At 42.6% G+C, this 17673-nt stretch overlaps 1 protein-coding gene across 2 annotated transcripts in view; it reads left to right on the top strand.

Moving 5' to 3' along the window:
- LOC126284566 (sodium-coupled monocarboxylate transporter 1-like) overlaps positions 1-17673 on the top strand; it is a 420449-nt gene that overhangs the window by 91207 nt on the left and 311569 nt on the right. For both annotated transcript variants that reach the window (XM_049983578.1, XM_049983579.1), the window contains exons 9-11: positions 4817-4925; positions 8613-8722; positions 14740-14926. In XM_049983578.1, the coding sequence (XP_049839535.1) occupies positions 4817-4925; positions 8613-8722; positions 14740-14926 (406 nt within the window). The remainder of the gene's footprint in view (positions 1-4816; positions 4926-8612; positions 8723-14739; positions 14927-17673) is intronic.

The following is a 17673-nucleotide window of genomic DNA, read 5'->3' as shown; positions in this document are numbered from 1 at the left end:
GTTGTTGTCTTGAAAACGCCCCATCTGTTGACTCAGGGATAGAGACGTGGCTGCACGATCCGTTACAGCTATGCCGATAAGATGCCTGCCATCTCTACTGCTAGTGATACGATGCCGTTGGGATCCACCACGGCGTTCCGTATTACCCTCCTGAACCCACCGATTCCATATTCTGGTAACAGTCATTGGATCTCGAACAACGCGAGCAGCTATGTCGCGATACGATAAACCGTAATCGCGATAGGCTACAATCCGACCTTTATCAAAGTCGCTAATCGTGATGGTACGCACATGTCCTCCTTACACGAGGCATCACAACAACGTTTCACCGGGTAACGCCGGTCATCTACTGTTTGTGTATGAGAAATCGGTTGGAAACTTTCCTCATGTCAGCACGTTGTAGATGTCGCCACCGGCGCCAGCCTTGTGTGAATGCTCTCAAAACCTAATCATTGGCATATCGCAGCATCTTCACCCTGTCGGTTAAGTTTCGCGTCTTTAGCAGGTCATCTTCGTGGTGTACCAACTTTAATGTCCAATAGCGTACATATTCGATTTACGACATCAGGTTGTCGACACGTGGTTGACAATATATGGAATCTTCCGTCTGACCGTCAGCCGAGCTCGAATCACCAAATGGTATCCGCCACGGTAGCTCAGCTATTTCGGTCAGAGAGCCGGCTGGTTTTTGTAATAAGAAAACTGAGTGAAGGGGTCAACGGCGAATTTCTACGGATGCCATGTGACGTCCGCTACGAGCAAATACAACGGCAAAAAAAAGAAACGGTGAGGCGGCCGTTTGCGATACCCGGAAAATTCACGTTCGAGTTCCGCTCCGGCACATATTTTCACTATCGTCTTTCCATTATGTAGCTGATGATTGTTCACATTCCTTACGGGGAACCCATTTCATATGTTTCACAACGGCTATAACTGCCGCATTTTTTTGTTTCCCCGGACATGGATATATGTCCGACGGAACTTTGCGTAGTACTTCAGAACAAGACAGACATTGCATATCGTGTACATCCTCACCATTCTCGATGACCTGGGCAGTGAACACTTTGCATTTCTGTCCATCACAGAGGACGTTTCAGACAACTTGCCATCTTTACAACATGGCCAAATGCTACGACCTACACGATAGGTAACTCTCCCAGCATTTTGAACTGTTGCTTTTCATTGCTAGCGACTCGCATTCTTTCATCTCAAACTTATAGGCCCATCACAGATTTCATTTGTGTAACTTTTATTTTAATTGCTGTTTATAACATGTGAACTTGATATTGAACACTTGTGCATAATTTTTTGGCAATTTCAGTGCTTAATATTCTTTTCCTGATGTTCTGTAAACATAGAATGCAGAATAAATAGCAATTAAGGAGTCGAGTTCAGGGTCTTCCAGTTATAATGATATGGTACTGCTCTCCCTGTTTTCTTACATCCCCATGATTAGCTTCGATTTATGAGTGTTCAGAGTGACTGCTTGATTTACATTTGTAGGTAGTATCTAAACAAATATCTCCGAGGCCAAACTCCATTCCATCACCTTCAAATACGGTACCAACTTCATTGTTTTCGATTTGTTAGAAGAAGTGGAGGGCAGTTGAAGCGTAACACCACAGTTCTATATTCTGCATTCACTTCTATGTTCACTCACTAATTCCACTTAAAATGTTATAAACAGTGGACGTAACATGAACTCATTGTATCCAAAGTGTTTGCATTTGAATGTGTTGGATACTTCGGCTGTCCGGGAATTTGAACCTCCATCTTCCTAAATGGCAATCCCGTGTTTACAACGGTATTCCTTATCGCTCGTCGTAAGAAAAAGGACAAAAATAAGATACAAAATAATGTGGAAGGTATGTCGTATTTCATCACTAAAGATGTAAAACTACCGACAGAGAGAAAGTTTGTACTATTTCAGAATTAACTGAACCATCTGAATGGTTCAAAACCTGAAACAGAACTGTTAACAACAAGTTGTGTTATTCTGGAAGTAATGGCAGGTAACGTATGTAACGTTCTTCTAGTTATGAAGAAGGGGATGATGTCGAAATATGGCGATGACAAAATACAATCCTGGAAATGGAAAAAAGAACACATTGACACCGGTGTGTCAGACCCACCATACTTGCTCCGGACACTGCGAGAGGCCTGTACAAGCAATGATCATACGCACGGCACAGCGGACACACCAGGAACCGCAGTGTTGGCGTCGAATGGCGCTAGCTGCGCAGCATTTGTGCACCACCGCCGTCAGTGTCAGCCAGTTTGCCGTGGCATACGGAGCTCCATCGCAGTCTTTAACACTGGTAGCGTGCCGCGACAGCGTGGACGTGAACCGTATGTGCAGTTGACGGACTTTGAGCGAGGGCGTATAATGGGCATGCGGGAGGCCGGGTGGACGAACCGCCGACTTCTTCAACACGTGGGGCGTGAGGTCTCCACAGTACATCGATGTTGTCGCCAGTGGTCGGCGGAAGGTGCACGTGCCCGTCAACCTGGGACCGGACCGCACCGACGCACGGATGCACGCCAAGACCGTAGGATCCTACGCAGTGCCGTAGGGGATCGCACCGCAACTTCCCAGCAAATTAGGGACACTGTTGCTCCTGGGGTATCGGCGAGGACCATTCGCAACCGTCTCCATGAAGCTGGGCTACGGTCCCGCACACCGTTAGGCCGTCTTCCGCTCACGCCCCAACATCGTACAGCCCGCCTCCAGTGGTGTCGCGACAGGAGTGAATGGAGGGACGAATGGAGACGTGTCGTCTTCAGCGATGAGAGGCGCTTCTGCCTAGGTGCCAATGATGGTCGTATGCGTGTTTGGCGCCGTGCAGGTGAGCGCCACAATCAGGACTGCATACGACCGAGGCACACAGTGCCAACACCCGGCATCATGGTGTGGGGAGCGATCTCCTACACTGGCCGTACACCTCTGGTGATCGTCGAGGGGACACTGAATAGTGCACGGTACATCCAAACCGTCATCGAACCCATCGTTCTACCATTCCGGGACCGGCAAGGGAACTTGCTGTTCCAACAGGACAATGCACGTCCGCATGTATCCCGTGCCACCCAACGTGCTCTAGAAGGTGTAAGTCAACTACCCTGGCCAGCAAGATCTCCGGATCTGTCCCCCATTGAGCATGTTTGGGACTGGGTGAAGGGTCGTCTCACGCGGTCTGCACGTCCAGCGCGAACGCTGGTCCAACTGATGCGCCAGGTGGAAATGGCATGGCAAGCCGTTCCACAGGACTACATCCAGCATCTCTACGATCGTCTCGATGGGAGAATAGCAGCCTGCATTGCTGCGAAAGATGGATATACACTGTACTAGTGCCGACATTGTGCATGCTCTGTTGCCTGTGTCTATGTGCCTGTGGTTCTGTCAGTGTGATCATGTGATGTATCTGACCCCAAAGATGGATATACACTGTACTAGTGCCGACATTGTGCATGCTCTGTTGCCTGTGTCTATGTGCCTGTGGTTCTGTCAGTGTAATCATGTGATGTATCTGACCCCAGGAATGTGTCAATAAAGTTTCCCCTTACTGGGACAATGAATTCACGGTGTTCTTATTTCAATTTCCAGGAGTGTATAACTGATTTAAACAGCAGGAAAATGAAACTAGTAAACTTTTTACAGAATGAATAAAATTTTCTTGGGCTTCCAGTAAGGACAGTAGTCACGTAATCCATCAGTACTCTTTGGCCATTGTTAAGTGGCAAAGATATGGCGCCTGATAACTCCCAATCTTCGTTAAAGACCCGTAGTTCTGCATGTGGTGTCAAAGATTCTTTGTCTATCGCCATATAAGGCAACGTTTCTGTTCACAGTCTGCTGCGCCTCTGTTTTACTTTGCGATGTTCTGGTCATACGCCGTGCTCAACTGTAAAGCACTATCTTTGATGAAGATGTTAACCGATATTATCTATATACCTCCTTTAATTATAAATGATGTCTAACTGAAACCCACAGTTGCCGACAGGTGTTATTGATATACCTCGATGTGGACAGCTGAAAATGTGTACCACGACGGGGACTCGAACCCGGGATCTCCTGCTTACATGGCAGACGCTCTATCCATATGAGCCACCGAGGACACAGATGAATAGTGCGACTTAAGGGACTTATCCCTTGCACGCTTCCCGTGAGACTCACTTTCCGAACTGTCCACAATTCTACCTATGTAATGTACCTTATAGACATATCCTTTAATTACGTTAGCACTGAAATCGGAAGCATTCCTTACGATAAAGGTGTCGTTTAATGCGATGGTATGTCTGTCCAATTCATTTTTAGCTACAACATTATTCTCTGGATAGCGTAGTCACAGACAACTCTCCTATTCAATATGGTGTTGTGTTGCCGCGCATAAAGTCTGCGCGACATTACGATGTCCGCACCCGTATGTATTTCGTAAATGCCGAGAGGTCTGAGGCTTATATAATATTTTACAAGCTTCATGAGATGTCCTATCAGCTGTAATCATGAAGACTGATTTGACGTCGTGTTTCTGCGGGAAACTGTTTATCTCTCGTTTCTTTGAATGGCAGTATCGGCACCAGTACATCTTTTTTTCTGTTAGTATGTATGTAACATATCTTCAGTTTAACGTAATTCCCAAAGTTGTATTTGTATGTGAAAGACAAGGGACATGGTCTAATTCCAACAAAGTAAACATTTGTAAGTTTTCAAGAAGATTCAGCTTTGTGTTTGGTCTCCAATGAAAACTTGTTGTAATAACACCTACCTTTACCTAAAAAGTGAGCCTATTGTCGTCATGTAATCTTTGTTGTTTTTCAGGACAATGTGGATGTTCCTGGCTGGTGCGTTGTGTCTAACTTTGATGAGCTGCTATACTGGTTTGCTCACTTATGCAGTGTACCATGACTGTGATCCTCTCACTACCAAGGTAAAACACAGCGTTAGTGTATTCCTGCTCTTCGATGATTGATGTTGTGGCCACAAAAGAATTCTAATATCAATCTGAAGTGTCAGACAATGATTTACGATATTTCGTTTTATTCATTCAAATCTAGTAACTATCCGTATGAGGGATTTTAAGGTTGTAGTTATTCTTGTGAGTGTATGGTACAAATTTTCTTAGCGATTGCCAATAAATTCGTTGAGGGCAGTGGAGACCAAAGCCAGTGTTGATCAGAGTGATAATTGTCCGCGTCTGCATGTCTGTGTGGTCAGAAAACACTGCCTAATTTCTTACCTTTCCAATAACTATTCACGTTACCAGCTACCTCGAGATCATAGCAGTGGTTCACCTTTAAAAAACATCTATCGCTCTCCTACCTCAGGTCCAGACAAATCGCCCTGAATACAACATGAGTGGATAATCGTTCCATCTGTAAATCATGACTCTGAGATCTCTTGACCACGAAAAGAGCGCCGTTTTGGTGGAATAAAAATCGTTTTTCTGCAGTTGTTATCCTGTACTGTAGCTGTTACTTCTTTGTGCTGTCATTACCTTAGTCATTAAATACATTCAAAGCTGGTTTCCAAAGGTTTTTAATTTTATTACTATGTATCGTGTCAAATTTACTATCAACCGCCACTGCAAGTATGAGATGAAAAGTACCGTTGGTATAACGCTTGTCTGATGCAGAATTGGACCTGCAGGCCGTAAATTGTTTGCGTTGTATAAATCAGTAAATAAAACACAGAGCAGAGAGATTACAACTTTAATGTCTGCAACTACAGAAGTGGATAATTTTTTCACCAGAAGCGTCTCGCTTGATTAAGGCAGAGCATCATCAGTGGTCTGTAATTAAGTTACAGATTTGATTTTTAGATCGAAAAGCAGTTCGTTAAGAATACTTTGATTTGTACTTACTGTGATTTTTCGGCTGATTTCTTGCTAACATTTGGAAATGCTGTCTGCTAGCACATCGAAATTTTTATCTTTTTGGCACTGATAATTTTCTTCTAATTTTTGGATGTTCTGCAGCAGTATGTACTTCTCAGCAGTATGTACTTCTCACACCACACTTTAATACACACCACTGTATTCTGTTTCTTTTTGTACTTCAAGTATGTATTATTTGTGTTTTCTAATGTTGCCAACATAACCTTTCCGCTACTTTGTCATTTACATACATTTTTTTTTAATTAGATATAGTGTGTGTGTAATTCTATTTACTTATGTTTATGTGTATTTATGTATTGTGTAAGAGTAGAGAAGCAATAGCGATGCAGAGATTTTTTTAATTCATTTTTATTTATATATGTATTTTTAGGGGATGGGGAAACTATAATGAGTGGACATAATTATACAGCAGTGCGATGGAGTGTGAGTTAGAGGAGAAGCTGAGGAGCGAGAAGTGAAATGAAACTTTGAGGTGGAAGGGGCGATGTGGGAGAGCGGGAGGGGGTGAACGATTGAAAAGGATCTTTTCTTTTTCATGTAAATTCATCAATTATTCTAAATAGAGTCTGGTTTCCGATATTTTTGTGGTCACTGAGCAACTGTTTATTTTGTGTTAATGCTTTTTGTATGTGGAAATTTTCTTGAAAACGGAAGAGGCGTCTGTCTTTAATTTATTTTTTATCATATTCATATCGTTTTCAATATTTCTTGGTCTACGGTGCTCTTTTAGACGACCCGCAAATGTTGAATGATTTGTACCTTATTTGAATGCTCTGATGTGTTCTTTATATCTTGTGTCAAATGTCCTGCCAGTCACTCCAATGTATATCTCCTCACAATCTTTGCAACTGAGTTGATAGATGCGACATTGTTGGTATCTGTCTGGTTTAGACTTTTGTTTTGGGATGTTCTTTTGTATGGAATTTTTTTTAATGCAATATTTATGCCTTGTTTTTGAGTATGTTCCCTATTACATGAGTGAATTTGTTGTGGTACGTCACTTTATGCCATTTTTGTTTTTTGTAGTACAAGTTGTACGAGTTAGTGTGGTTTGGTTAGTTTTTTCATTATTTTTCTCTTTATTTATTTGTTTTGTTTGTCTACCATTATTTCTTTGTGTCCATTTTAATGCCATTTGTTTTATCATCTCTAACTATTTCTGATAATTACAATTGTTTAGGGGGATCCTGTTCAGCCTGTTTAACATGTATTTGATTGCTGTTTGTTTATGATTCTGTGGGTGGTTTGAAGTTGAATTTAAGACATTGTCACATGTGGGTTTTCTGCATATGTCATATGTATGTTTACTATCGCCTTTTCTTACGGTTGTGTCTAAAAAGCTGAGTGTATTTACTTGTTTTTCTCCTATTGTGAACTTTATGTTTTTGTGTACAGTATTTATGTCTTTATGTAGTTGCTTCAATCTGTTTTTAGGTTCCTCTACCATGCATATATGCATATCATGTCATCCATGTATCTGTACCAGTAGATGACGTTGTAGCTTTCCTGCCGGCAGCGGTGGTCTAGCGGTTCTAGGCGCTCAGTTCGGAACCGCGCTACCGCTAAGGTCGCAGGTTCGAATCCTGCTTCGGGCATGGATGTGTGTGATGTCTTAGGTTAGTTGGGTTCAGGTAGTTCAAAGTTCTAGGGGACTGATGACCACAGATGTTAAGTCCCATAGTACTCAGAGCCATTTGAAGCATTTTTTTGTAGCTTTTCTTTGTTATTATATCTTCAAATATCAATTTTTCTATGTGATTCAAGAAAATGTTGGCTAATGTTCCTGAGATAGGTAAACCTCTTTGGTAAATCTTCATTTCTATGTAGTATCCTCGACTGAATTCAAAATAATTCTGTAATAATTTTATGGTTTCTTCTGTGCGCCATGCGCTAGCTGGATTTGTGTTTTCAGGTTCCCTTCTATTATTTTTATGATTTGATTGACAGGGATGCAACTGTACATACTTTCTACATCAAAGGAGAGCAATGTTGCTGTCTCAGAGATTTTAGAGACTATTATATTTTCTACCGCTTCAGAGGTACTTCTCATTGTTCTTTCATCATCTAGTTTATGATACTTGGTGAGCTGTGACTGCATTTGTTTTGCTAATAGGTATGTAGCTTCTCTTCTAAGGCAACTATGGACACTGTGGCCACACAAATGAAAAAATTTACAATTTTAACACTTGACAATGTGATTTTTCCTCGGAGGCCTGGACCTCCATTCAAAGGCAACAATGTTTGATGCAAAGAATGATTTATCATTCAGTTGTAACCATACTGACACCTTTCTCCACCATGACAGCAAACATTATTTCGCTAATATTGAGGTTGGTGGAAGATATTTCTAACACTCACTTTAGCTAAGATACATATGACCATTGTAACTGTTATATATTTGAAGCAACTTCATGCAGCTAACAGCTGATTCCAGATGTAATGCTAGAAAGCCCTGTCTCCTATACACCTCGTTTTGCCTTTTTGTAATTATATTCTTGTCTTTGAATTACACCAAGCGTATAACACGCAGTAACACAATATACACGCTTGTGGGCTTACACCTCTGCCGATCCCTTCAATTGGAAATAATATTTGCAGACCAAATATCTGGTTCTGCAAGTATAGGCTGTAGCTCTGAATTATATGGTAAATCACATGCCTACTGAAATGTAAATAAAATAGGGAGTGCACCGTAACCGGTCTGTTTTCCCTTTCTTTCAGCAAGCGACTGCCAAGGATCAGTTGCTTCCGCTGCTGGTGATGGAAACCCTGCAGAACTTGCCTGGTATGCCGGGAATCTTTGTTGCGGGTGTTTTCAGTGCCGCCCTCAGGTAAATGTCTCCATATTTTCTGAGATCCATGTTGGAGTACACACTGTTAGCTGTAAATCAGTCTTTGTATTAAGCAACCATTCTTAGCCTCTCAGACTCGGCTTGCAAAAGCTGTATTTCGATTACGACTTGATAACTTCGCATTATATACTTTGCTATTAGTGACCCATTTCGGGGATCATGCCATTATCATGAGACAATATAATTCAACAACTACATGACAGTGAATGCTTGCCTGGATGGCGTACTCCCCCAACTGCACAAAACTGGACTAGAATATAAACGTGTTGAGTAAACATACGGCCGTCTTCAATCAGCCATTAGGACATACAATAACATGTAGACAGTATGCGAAAGAAAGCGAAGCGTGTGAAGCCCAAAGAGGAGATGTTGAAGAGTAGATGTCACATAATAAAATTTGCAATGTGGAACCCTTGAGCGGCCTGGGCGTGGCATGTCATCGACATTTCCTGTCCCCCTGAATCTCCTCCATGTCGGCACAACATCTTTTTGGTTCACTCCGAGACGCCTGGACGCTTACCTTCTTGAGAGCCCTTCCTGGCACAAACTAATAATCCGGCCGCGATTGAACCGTGATATTGACCGTATAAGCACCGCTGAACTACATACAACTTGAGCCGTGTACTTCCTTTCTGGTGGAATGAGTGGAACTGATCGGCTGTCGGACTCCCTCGGTCTACTAGGCGCTGCTCATACATGGTTTTTTACATGTTTGGGTGGGTTTAGTGACATCTCCGAACCGTGAAAGGGACTGTGTCTCTGGTACAATATCTACAGTCAACGTCTATCACCAGGAGTTCTGGGAACCGGTGTGATGCAAAACTTTTTTGATGTGTATATTTCATGCATTCATTGTACCTCTTTACCGCCGATTAACGTCTCTAACGCCTTGTGCATCTCTTGCGGCAAGCCTAATGGCGTGGTCCGCTTGTTTAAAAGGACAGTTCAAGTGCTGGAGCGTCTGTTACCTGGTGCACTCTGAAGATGGCTGGACACGACACTGTCCAAATATCGGAAAAAGTGGAATTTATGGGACTGTACGGCTGACTTGATACTGAGGGAATTACATTAGGAAATGAGACAATGAATGGTTCAAATGGGTGTAGTTTGTATCTACGCGTAATCGGACAGGCTTGGGAAGGATACAACAGGGTGGAAAGCTGCCTGAAGCCAGCTTTCAGGATGAAGACAACATAATGTATAAAGCTGCACAAAATAATCAAAGCCAAGAGCTGATTCGAAGTAGAATGACATGTAACTGAGAAACTAGAGTTGAGAAAGTGCTCATCTGCGGCACAGTACTGATATGAAGTGAAACATGAATCATTGTAAATGTGGAGAACGAAAAATTATCCGCCCTTGAAACTAATGCTATTTAAGAAATTAAATAAGGGTACGGAAATAGCAGCCACTATCTGACTAGGTAAGGGCAGGGACACTAAGCATAATTAACTACATTCAGGAAGGACCAACAGAGGGGAAGTAGGCACAAAAATAGTAGAACATAGAGAACGGGTTTTAGGAGATATATATTTACTTGCTTAATGTGGCCAAATTTGGGCCTTTATGCCCTTACATCCTAACAGATATCCTATATCTACCTACTTTCCTCCTGATGATGCAACAGTTCGCGCACTCTTAATTTTACTTTGATGTAAAGCTCAATTCAGAACACAAACATGTAAAATTTTTTCATGATTCTTACCTGTTTCTGCTAGTACTGTTACTATGATACACGTCGCAAATGAGATTCTCGCTAAGTACAGCGATTTAATTGATAATTTATAGCCAGCAACAAGGATACAAACAATTATGTTGATTATGGATTCTCAACTTTTGATTACAAGCGCTACTTTCTTTTACTTTCCATTCCATATCCCTAAGGACAGAGGGGCTTTTCATGCAACGACCCACTGAAATATCAAAGACTTTGCAGCCAAATACCATGAAAGATTTTAATGAGGCAGAGAGAATAACTAATGGAAGCATTTGGGCGAGATTTACTTTTCCGGTTCTTGCATTGTAACAAAGGGAGAGATCGAGAAATACGTGATCATAACTGCAGCATAGAATCTACTTTCCATTGTAGAGCGAAACGTTCCAATGAAAAAAGAAGTCAATCCAAATAATGGTGACCATTAATTTTATGACCTGTAGGAAGAATTAATTACTTGCTCTAGATCCACGTGGAGGAATAACAACTACTGAAGTCATTTCGCCTGCGACAATGCATCTAAAATATTTTAATTAAGTATGAGAGCAAATTCTTTATTATGTATACTGTTTCCAAATATTAATGCTTGCTGCCCTCTAAATGCACATGTGACTGACTTTAGTTTTGGTTCATTTATGCTGTTTGTTTTTTGTCATAAAAGACGAACGCAAGTATTCAGCGGTTACCACTTGACGTTTGAATATGGCGCAGCTGTATCCAGTATGTATCCTGGTTCCTCTTTCTTCAGTGTTACGTAATTCGTCGTTAAAATAGTTGACGAATCCCAGTGATCGATAGTTCACTGTTATACAGCGGTATATGTATCTAGAAGAGTTTCTAGTGTGAGCTTCTTATGGAATGGACATTAAATATACACATAGATCGTTTTCGTTCTTATACGATTCCACACTCAATTTACGTTTGAGCAAATGGGCGATCGTTTACTGACTATTAAATTGACTTAATTTGGTATAATGTTCCCCCACAAAGTCATTCATTATAATATATTCCTCCTTCTAAATCCCAAACATCTTTCTTTGAATAAGTGTAGCGCACCATATACACTCGGTGAAGAAGTTGCTTTAAAGCATTACCGCACGACGTCTGTTACTCTTACTATGCGCTCAATTTACTCCACTTTCCACAACGACTCTTTTTAGTCATCCTCTGTAACTTTTCAGGCCACTCGTGAGTATTGCCATCAGCCAGTCAAACAAACGCTATTACTTCTCCCTCGTGCAATACTTTCCTCGAACTCTCTGCGTTCCCTTCATACCATGTTCCACATAGATACGTAATTATTAGTGTCCTTTACTACAACGTTGTGAACTTATCTCGCTCATCGAACCACTAATCAGTACAAGAAAAGCCACTCCACATCCCTGCACACAACTACTATACACCAACTTCCTGCCTCTTTTCTTTTCTCTAATTTTCTTTGATATTAACGCCTCTGTCCATTGCACTTGCATTACAAATCAAATGCATGTTAAAATTTACACATAAAGATATAAGACTGGCATAGATTGATCAGCCAGAACATTATGAGCACGGAAGACTGGCATACATTGATCAGCCAGAACATTATGAGCACGGACCTACCACATATGAAGTCGTCCAGACGATAGCAGTGTCACCTGGCGTGGAATGACTGCTGGTCAGATACACGCACAGTGGTTGTAATATCAATGAGCGTGCCGCTCGTGTATAGACTGGGGAAACGCGCAATCTATCCAAGTTTTACAGAGGGCAGCTTGTGACGGCTCTTAGGCTCTGCACGAGCATTTCGGGCTCTGCACGACTTGTCGGGTCTTCGGAAGTTCGAGGACTGCTGTGGTGAGTGTCTTCAAGATGTGGCGAACCCAAGGTGAAACTATGTCCAAGCGCTGTGGGGTTGTGCGGATACCCCTCATTACAGATGCCGGACATCGTAGACTGGACAGAAGGCTGAAAAAGGACCGACAGCAAACTGTGGCGGGTAGGGTACAAGTGTATCAACACACAGTACACCAGACACTTCTAATGATGAGCCTCCGAAGACGACAACCTATGCATGTGCCAACGTAAACACCACTGCGGCTGGTACCGGAACGTGAGCGACGGCATTGGTCGGTGGCGCAGTGGCAGAGCGTTGCACGGTCTGATGAATCCCGACAACTTCTCCATTATGCCGACGGGAGGGCGCGAATCCGTCGTCTTTCAGCCCATTGACACCTGTACCGCGGGAACGGAGGCAAGCCGTGGGCTGACGCTGCGTTGTGTTCTGGGGAACATTCACATGGGCATCCATGGCTATAGTGGAGTGCATGCAAGGCATCATGATGGCCAAGGAGTATCGTACACTGATTGCAGGTCACGTACACCCCTTCAGGACGATAATGTTTCCCGATGGCAGTGGCATTTTCCAACAAAATAATGCTCCATGTCACTAGGCCATGACGGTGATGGAGTGGTTCGAGGAACACAGTGACTAGTCTCAATTGAATTGCTAGCCCTCCAACTCGCCAGATGTGAAGCCGGTCGAAAACATCTAGGATGTGATTGAACATGCCATCAGAAAGAATGCCCTCTTCCCCAGAATTTACCGCAATTAGGTGACTTGTATGTGCAGATGTGGTGCCGGCTCCCTGCAGCGACCTACCAGGGACTCATTGCATCCAAGCCACCTAACTTCGCCGCCGTTATCCGTTCAAAGCGATGCCGGCAGTTAGGAAGATGGCCATTATGTTCTGGCTGATCAATGTATTCCTGGTAACATAAATGTGGTCTACGGGTAGTGAAAGTACTCGGTCTCGTTTTTTAAAACGCTCCACCGCTTAAGTGCGGCTGAAGACCTCCGGCGTAAGATGTCAGCTTCATTCAGCCAACGGCCTTGCCAAAGAGGTTTGGGGAGCACATGTAGGTCCAGGACACTCTCTTGACCTTGAGATGCGAAACTGCCCCTAAAGAGAAACAATTAACAATTATTAACAGCATGGGCATGCAAAAGGCAATGAAAACCACTGCATTAATTGAAAAATGTGCTATGATTATCTCTCCAGTGGTAAAAGGTTCCGGTCCAGTCCCCTATTTGAATCTCCGGGAGGGGTCAGCCAAGGGTAAAGTAACCTTGACAAATATTGTATAATCAAAGGAAGGACAACGTCCTACGAGTCGAGGTGTGCGATGTCTGAACTTTGAATGTGGCAGGGAAGCCAGAAAATCTGAAAACGAAAATGTTTCTACGGAATCTAGATTTAGTGGCGATTAGTAAATTATGAAGGGGAGCCAAGGATTTATGGTCGGGCCAGTATAGGGTAATATCAACACCTGTAAACAACTGTGTAATGGCACTAGGAGTCGTTATGAACAGGAAGGTAGGGCAGAGAGGTGTTACTGTTAACAGTTCAGTAGTAGGGTAGTTTTCATCAAAAAGGACAGCAGATCAGCTCCGACAACATTAGTTCAGGTACACATCACGACGGCGCAAGCAGAGGATGATGAGATAGAAAGTATGTGTGAGGATATTGAACGGGTAATTCAGTACGTAAAGATGAAAATCTAATAGTCATGGGTGACTGGAATGCGGTTGGAGGGGAGGGAATAGAAGGAAGGGTTACGGGAGAATACGGGCTTCTTGGTAAAAACGAGAGAGGAGAGAGACTAATTGAGGTCGACAATAAACAACAGATAGCAGTTGTGAATACACTGTTCAATAATCACAACAGTAAGAGATACACTTGGAAACGGCTAAGAGATACGGGGAGGTTTCAGTTAGCTTACTTCATGGTCAGGCACAGATCCTGAAATAAGACAATGGATGCTAAGGCGTTCCCAGGAGCAGGTATAGACTCAGATCACAGATTATCAACGATGAAGAGTAGGCGGAAGTTTCAGAGACTAGTCAGAAAGAATCAGTGGGCACAGAAATTTGATGCGAAAGTACTGAAGAATGAAGACATAGGCTTGAAGTTCTCTGAGGCTATAGACATCGGGATAATGAATAGCTGACATTACAGTTGCTTAGGAATAAACGTAGGTTAAAACCAAAAATTTTGTGTGTTTTATATGTTTGACGTGCCAAAAAGGTCACAGAAAAAAGTGTAAGCCATGTATTTCTACGTTTAAATGTATATGTGTGAACAACAGTGATGTTGACAAAGTGTCATGTATTGAATGCATTTTTCATTGCAGTGGTCATGAGTAATAAAATTTCGTAGTTTTGCTAATTGAGTGGATCACAGAGGCCACGTTTTACGCAAAAGTTGAGATCTGTAGCTTCTCACTGCGCTCGTTTTGGCAGCTCCATGTCGACTGCGCTCAACTCTATCTCCGCGGTGGTGCTGGAGGACTTCTTCAAGACGTTCTACGGACAGGACGCGCTCTCCGAGCGCCAGACCGACATCCTGCTCAAGAGCGTCGTGGTGATCTTCGGCGTCCTCTGCACGTCGCTCGTCTTTGTGGTCGAGAAGCTCGGCACGGTACTGCAGGTGAGTCTATCCCTGTTGACACAACTGAGGTCCCCTGCTTCAGAAGTCCAGCTGTGAGACGCACTCTGTTTGTGGTAATCAACATTTCGTCCACTGTGACGTCGCATAAAGCAATCTGTGTAGAAAGAATTGTCGGAAATACCGTTTCTTGACTTAACGTCTACAGGAATTCTGTAAGGGCCTTTCTGAAACTGGTAAATAAGCATACTGGTTACTCAGCTCACAGACGACATCACGCTACTAACGTCGCTGAGGAATTGAGGTCAAAGTTTCTTCAGTTGTGCTTCATCCAGTTGAAGTCGCTCATTGATGACTCGAACCCGTACTGCTACCAAGTTGCAGGGATGTGGATTGCTACGTTTTATCTGCATTTAGAATAAGTCCCAGGAATTTTATATAGGATTTAGATCGAGAGATTCATCTGGGCAGTCGAGAGGGAATAGGGTACATGAGCGATCGTCATATCAGAAGGGTAGTGTATGTGTGCAGTCCTTGCAAAACCGGCTATTGTCATCTGGAAGACGGGATGATGTTGAACAAAGAGCAGCACTTGGAGACCAAGAATGTTGAACTAACCATGCTCATTCTTGTTCACGGTCACAGAACTACCTCCAGCCTGATATGCACCCTCAACATATCGAGCGTCTTTTTGCTGTCGGTGCGCACGACGTCTCGCATAATGTGAAAAAAGGCTAAATCCTGACAGACCAAACCACAAGTATCTAAATTAGCTGTTGTCCGATTTATATGTCCTTTGGCCTTTTTAAGATGTGTGGAATGGTTACCACTGTTACATCAATTCTTGTAGAGTCCTTGTATATTCCAAGTTGTTATCGTAATATCACTCACTTAACATACAAAGTAGTTGTAAACTAATAAAATACCTTATGTCAATACATTCAGGGAGTTAATTCTATGTAAAATGTAGTCTGCATGGCAGTCAGTGCTTCGTCAGATCATGTTTGCTGTTTTCATTTTCTTACTTAGGAAATGGTTAGCGTTAGTATTGTGTGGGAAAATTCTGACAAGTATCATTTACCGAGCATTTTACAGGATTTAAGTCTACATCTACATCTACATAAACACTCCACTAGCCAACAAACGGTGTGTGGTGGAGTGAACAATTCGCGCGAAAGTCATATTTGCCCCCATCTGTTCCACTCTCATATCGCACGATGGAAAAACGACTGTCTGAACGCCTCAGTACGCGCTCTAATTTCCCTTGCCTTTGAAAGGTGATCATTGTGCGATTTCAAAGTTGGTGGTAGTAATATACGCTCAACGTCCTCAGCGAAGATCGGGTTTCGGAATTTAGTGCGCAGCCCCTTGCTTTTAGCGCGTCGTCTACCTGCGAGTGTAACCAACTTGCTAAACGACTTGTTCACGTTGCATAAAACGTTCAAAAATTTAGCTACTGCTTAAAACAGCACGTATGTCGAACAGGTCAGCAAATGCCAAGCTGATTATTCATGTTCGTCATCAAAAAAAGGCCCTCAGTGTGCTTCTGCGATGCACAGTTTAACAATTTTAGTCATGAAACGTGTTTAAATAAAGCCGTATACAACAAACTTTTACATTACAGCAAATGCAAAGCTGCTTATTCATTATCGTCATCAAAAAAAGATCTCTATGTGCTTCTGCGATGCACAGTTTAACAATTTTAGTCATGAAACGTGTTTAAATAAAGCCGTAGAACAACAAAATTTTACATTACTTTTTGTGTTGTATGAAGACACGAGCGTTGTGGAGCTAAGTATCTTTGTGAAATTTTCGTATGTAGTAATTCTTATACAACCGTGACCGACATATTATAGCAGCAAAACTGTCTAGCAATAGCAGACAGATAAAACGGATTTGTATGAACCGAACATATGTTGCTTTTGGGCAACACTCTGTTGGGAAATGCTCTACCAGTGCAACTCTCACGAGTTGTTGAACAACGAATAACAACAAAACTTGCTGGAGCTGCGAAAACTATTCTGAAAGCTTCCACTCAGCAAATGTGTGTAAGATGCTACTCAGTGGGCAGTTACAGAAAACGGTTAACAAGACACCGTGATTTGATGGGTCCCAGCTAACGAGAGCATCTTCATTCCCACATTCACCAATAACTTCTCCTGAAATGTCTGAATCTACAGTTCCACATAAACGCCCTAAGCTCTCTTTACAATGTGTGGCGGCACGTAGTTGTAGTACCATTATGGTTTCCGGCCTTTCCTATTCTGTTCTCAAATTGTGAATAGAAGAACTACTGTCGGTATCTTCGGATTTTTCTGATTTTTCGTCTTAGTCATTTCACAAAAACACGTTGGGAGGCAGTAAGAGGTTAGTTTCGAGAGGGCGGTCTTACAATTTTCACAGGAAACCTCTCCTTGATTCACAAAGTCTTTCCTGCAGCGTCTTCCACGGAAGGTGAATGAGTATGTTCGTGATGCTCTTCCACATATTGATAGTACTTACTAGTAAACGTGCTTCTCCTCGTTGAACCTTAATCGTAACTGGTACAAGCTCCACAATGCAGTAAATGCTTCTTGACTCGTGTCTTATATATACGTTATCAAAGTACCGATAAAAGATTTTAACATTTTGGATATCATCTATGGCTAGAAAGGTACCGCGTCTTCTGAAGTTCCTTTCGGATATCTCGTGTTTCATCATTGCGGAGTTCATTTATGCCTTGTTATTCAAAAAGTCAGCTGTTATCACCACGCAATAATATCCATTGCTTTGCCTGCCTTGACAGCTAT

This window comes from Schistocerca gregaria, chromosome 8, assembly GCF_023897955.1.
Source record: "Schistocerca gregaria isolate iqSchGreg1 chromosome 8, iqSchGreg1.2, whole genome shotgun sequence".
NCBI lineage: Eukaryota > Metazoa > Arthropoda > Insecta > Orthoptera > Acrididae > Schistocerca > Schistocerca gregaria.
The sequence above is the reverse complement of the archived record's forward strand: the minus strand, read 5'-3'. Positions and strand labels throughout refer to the sequence as shown.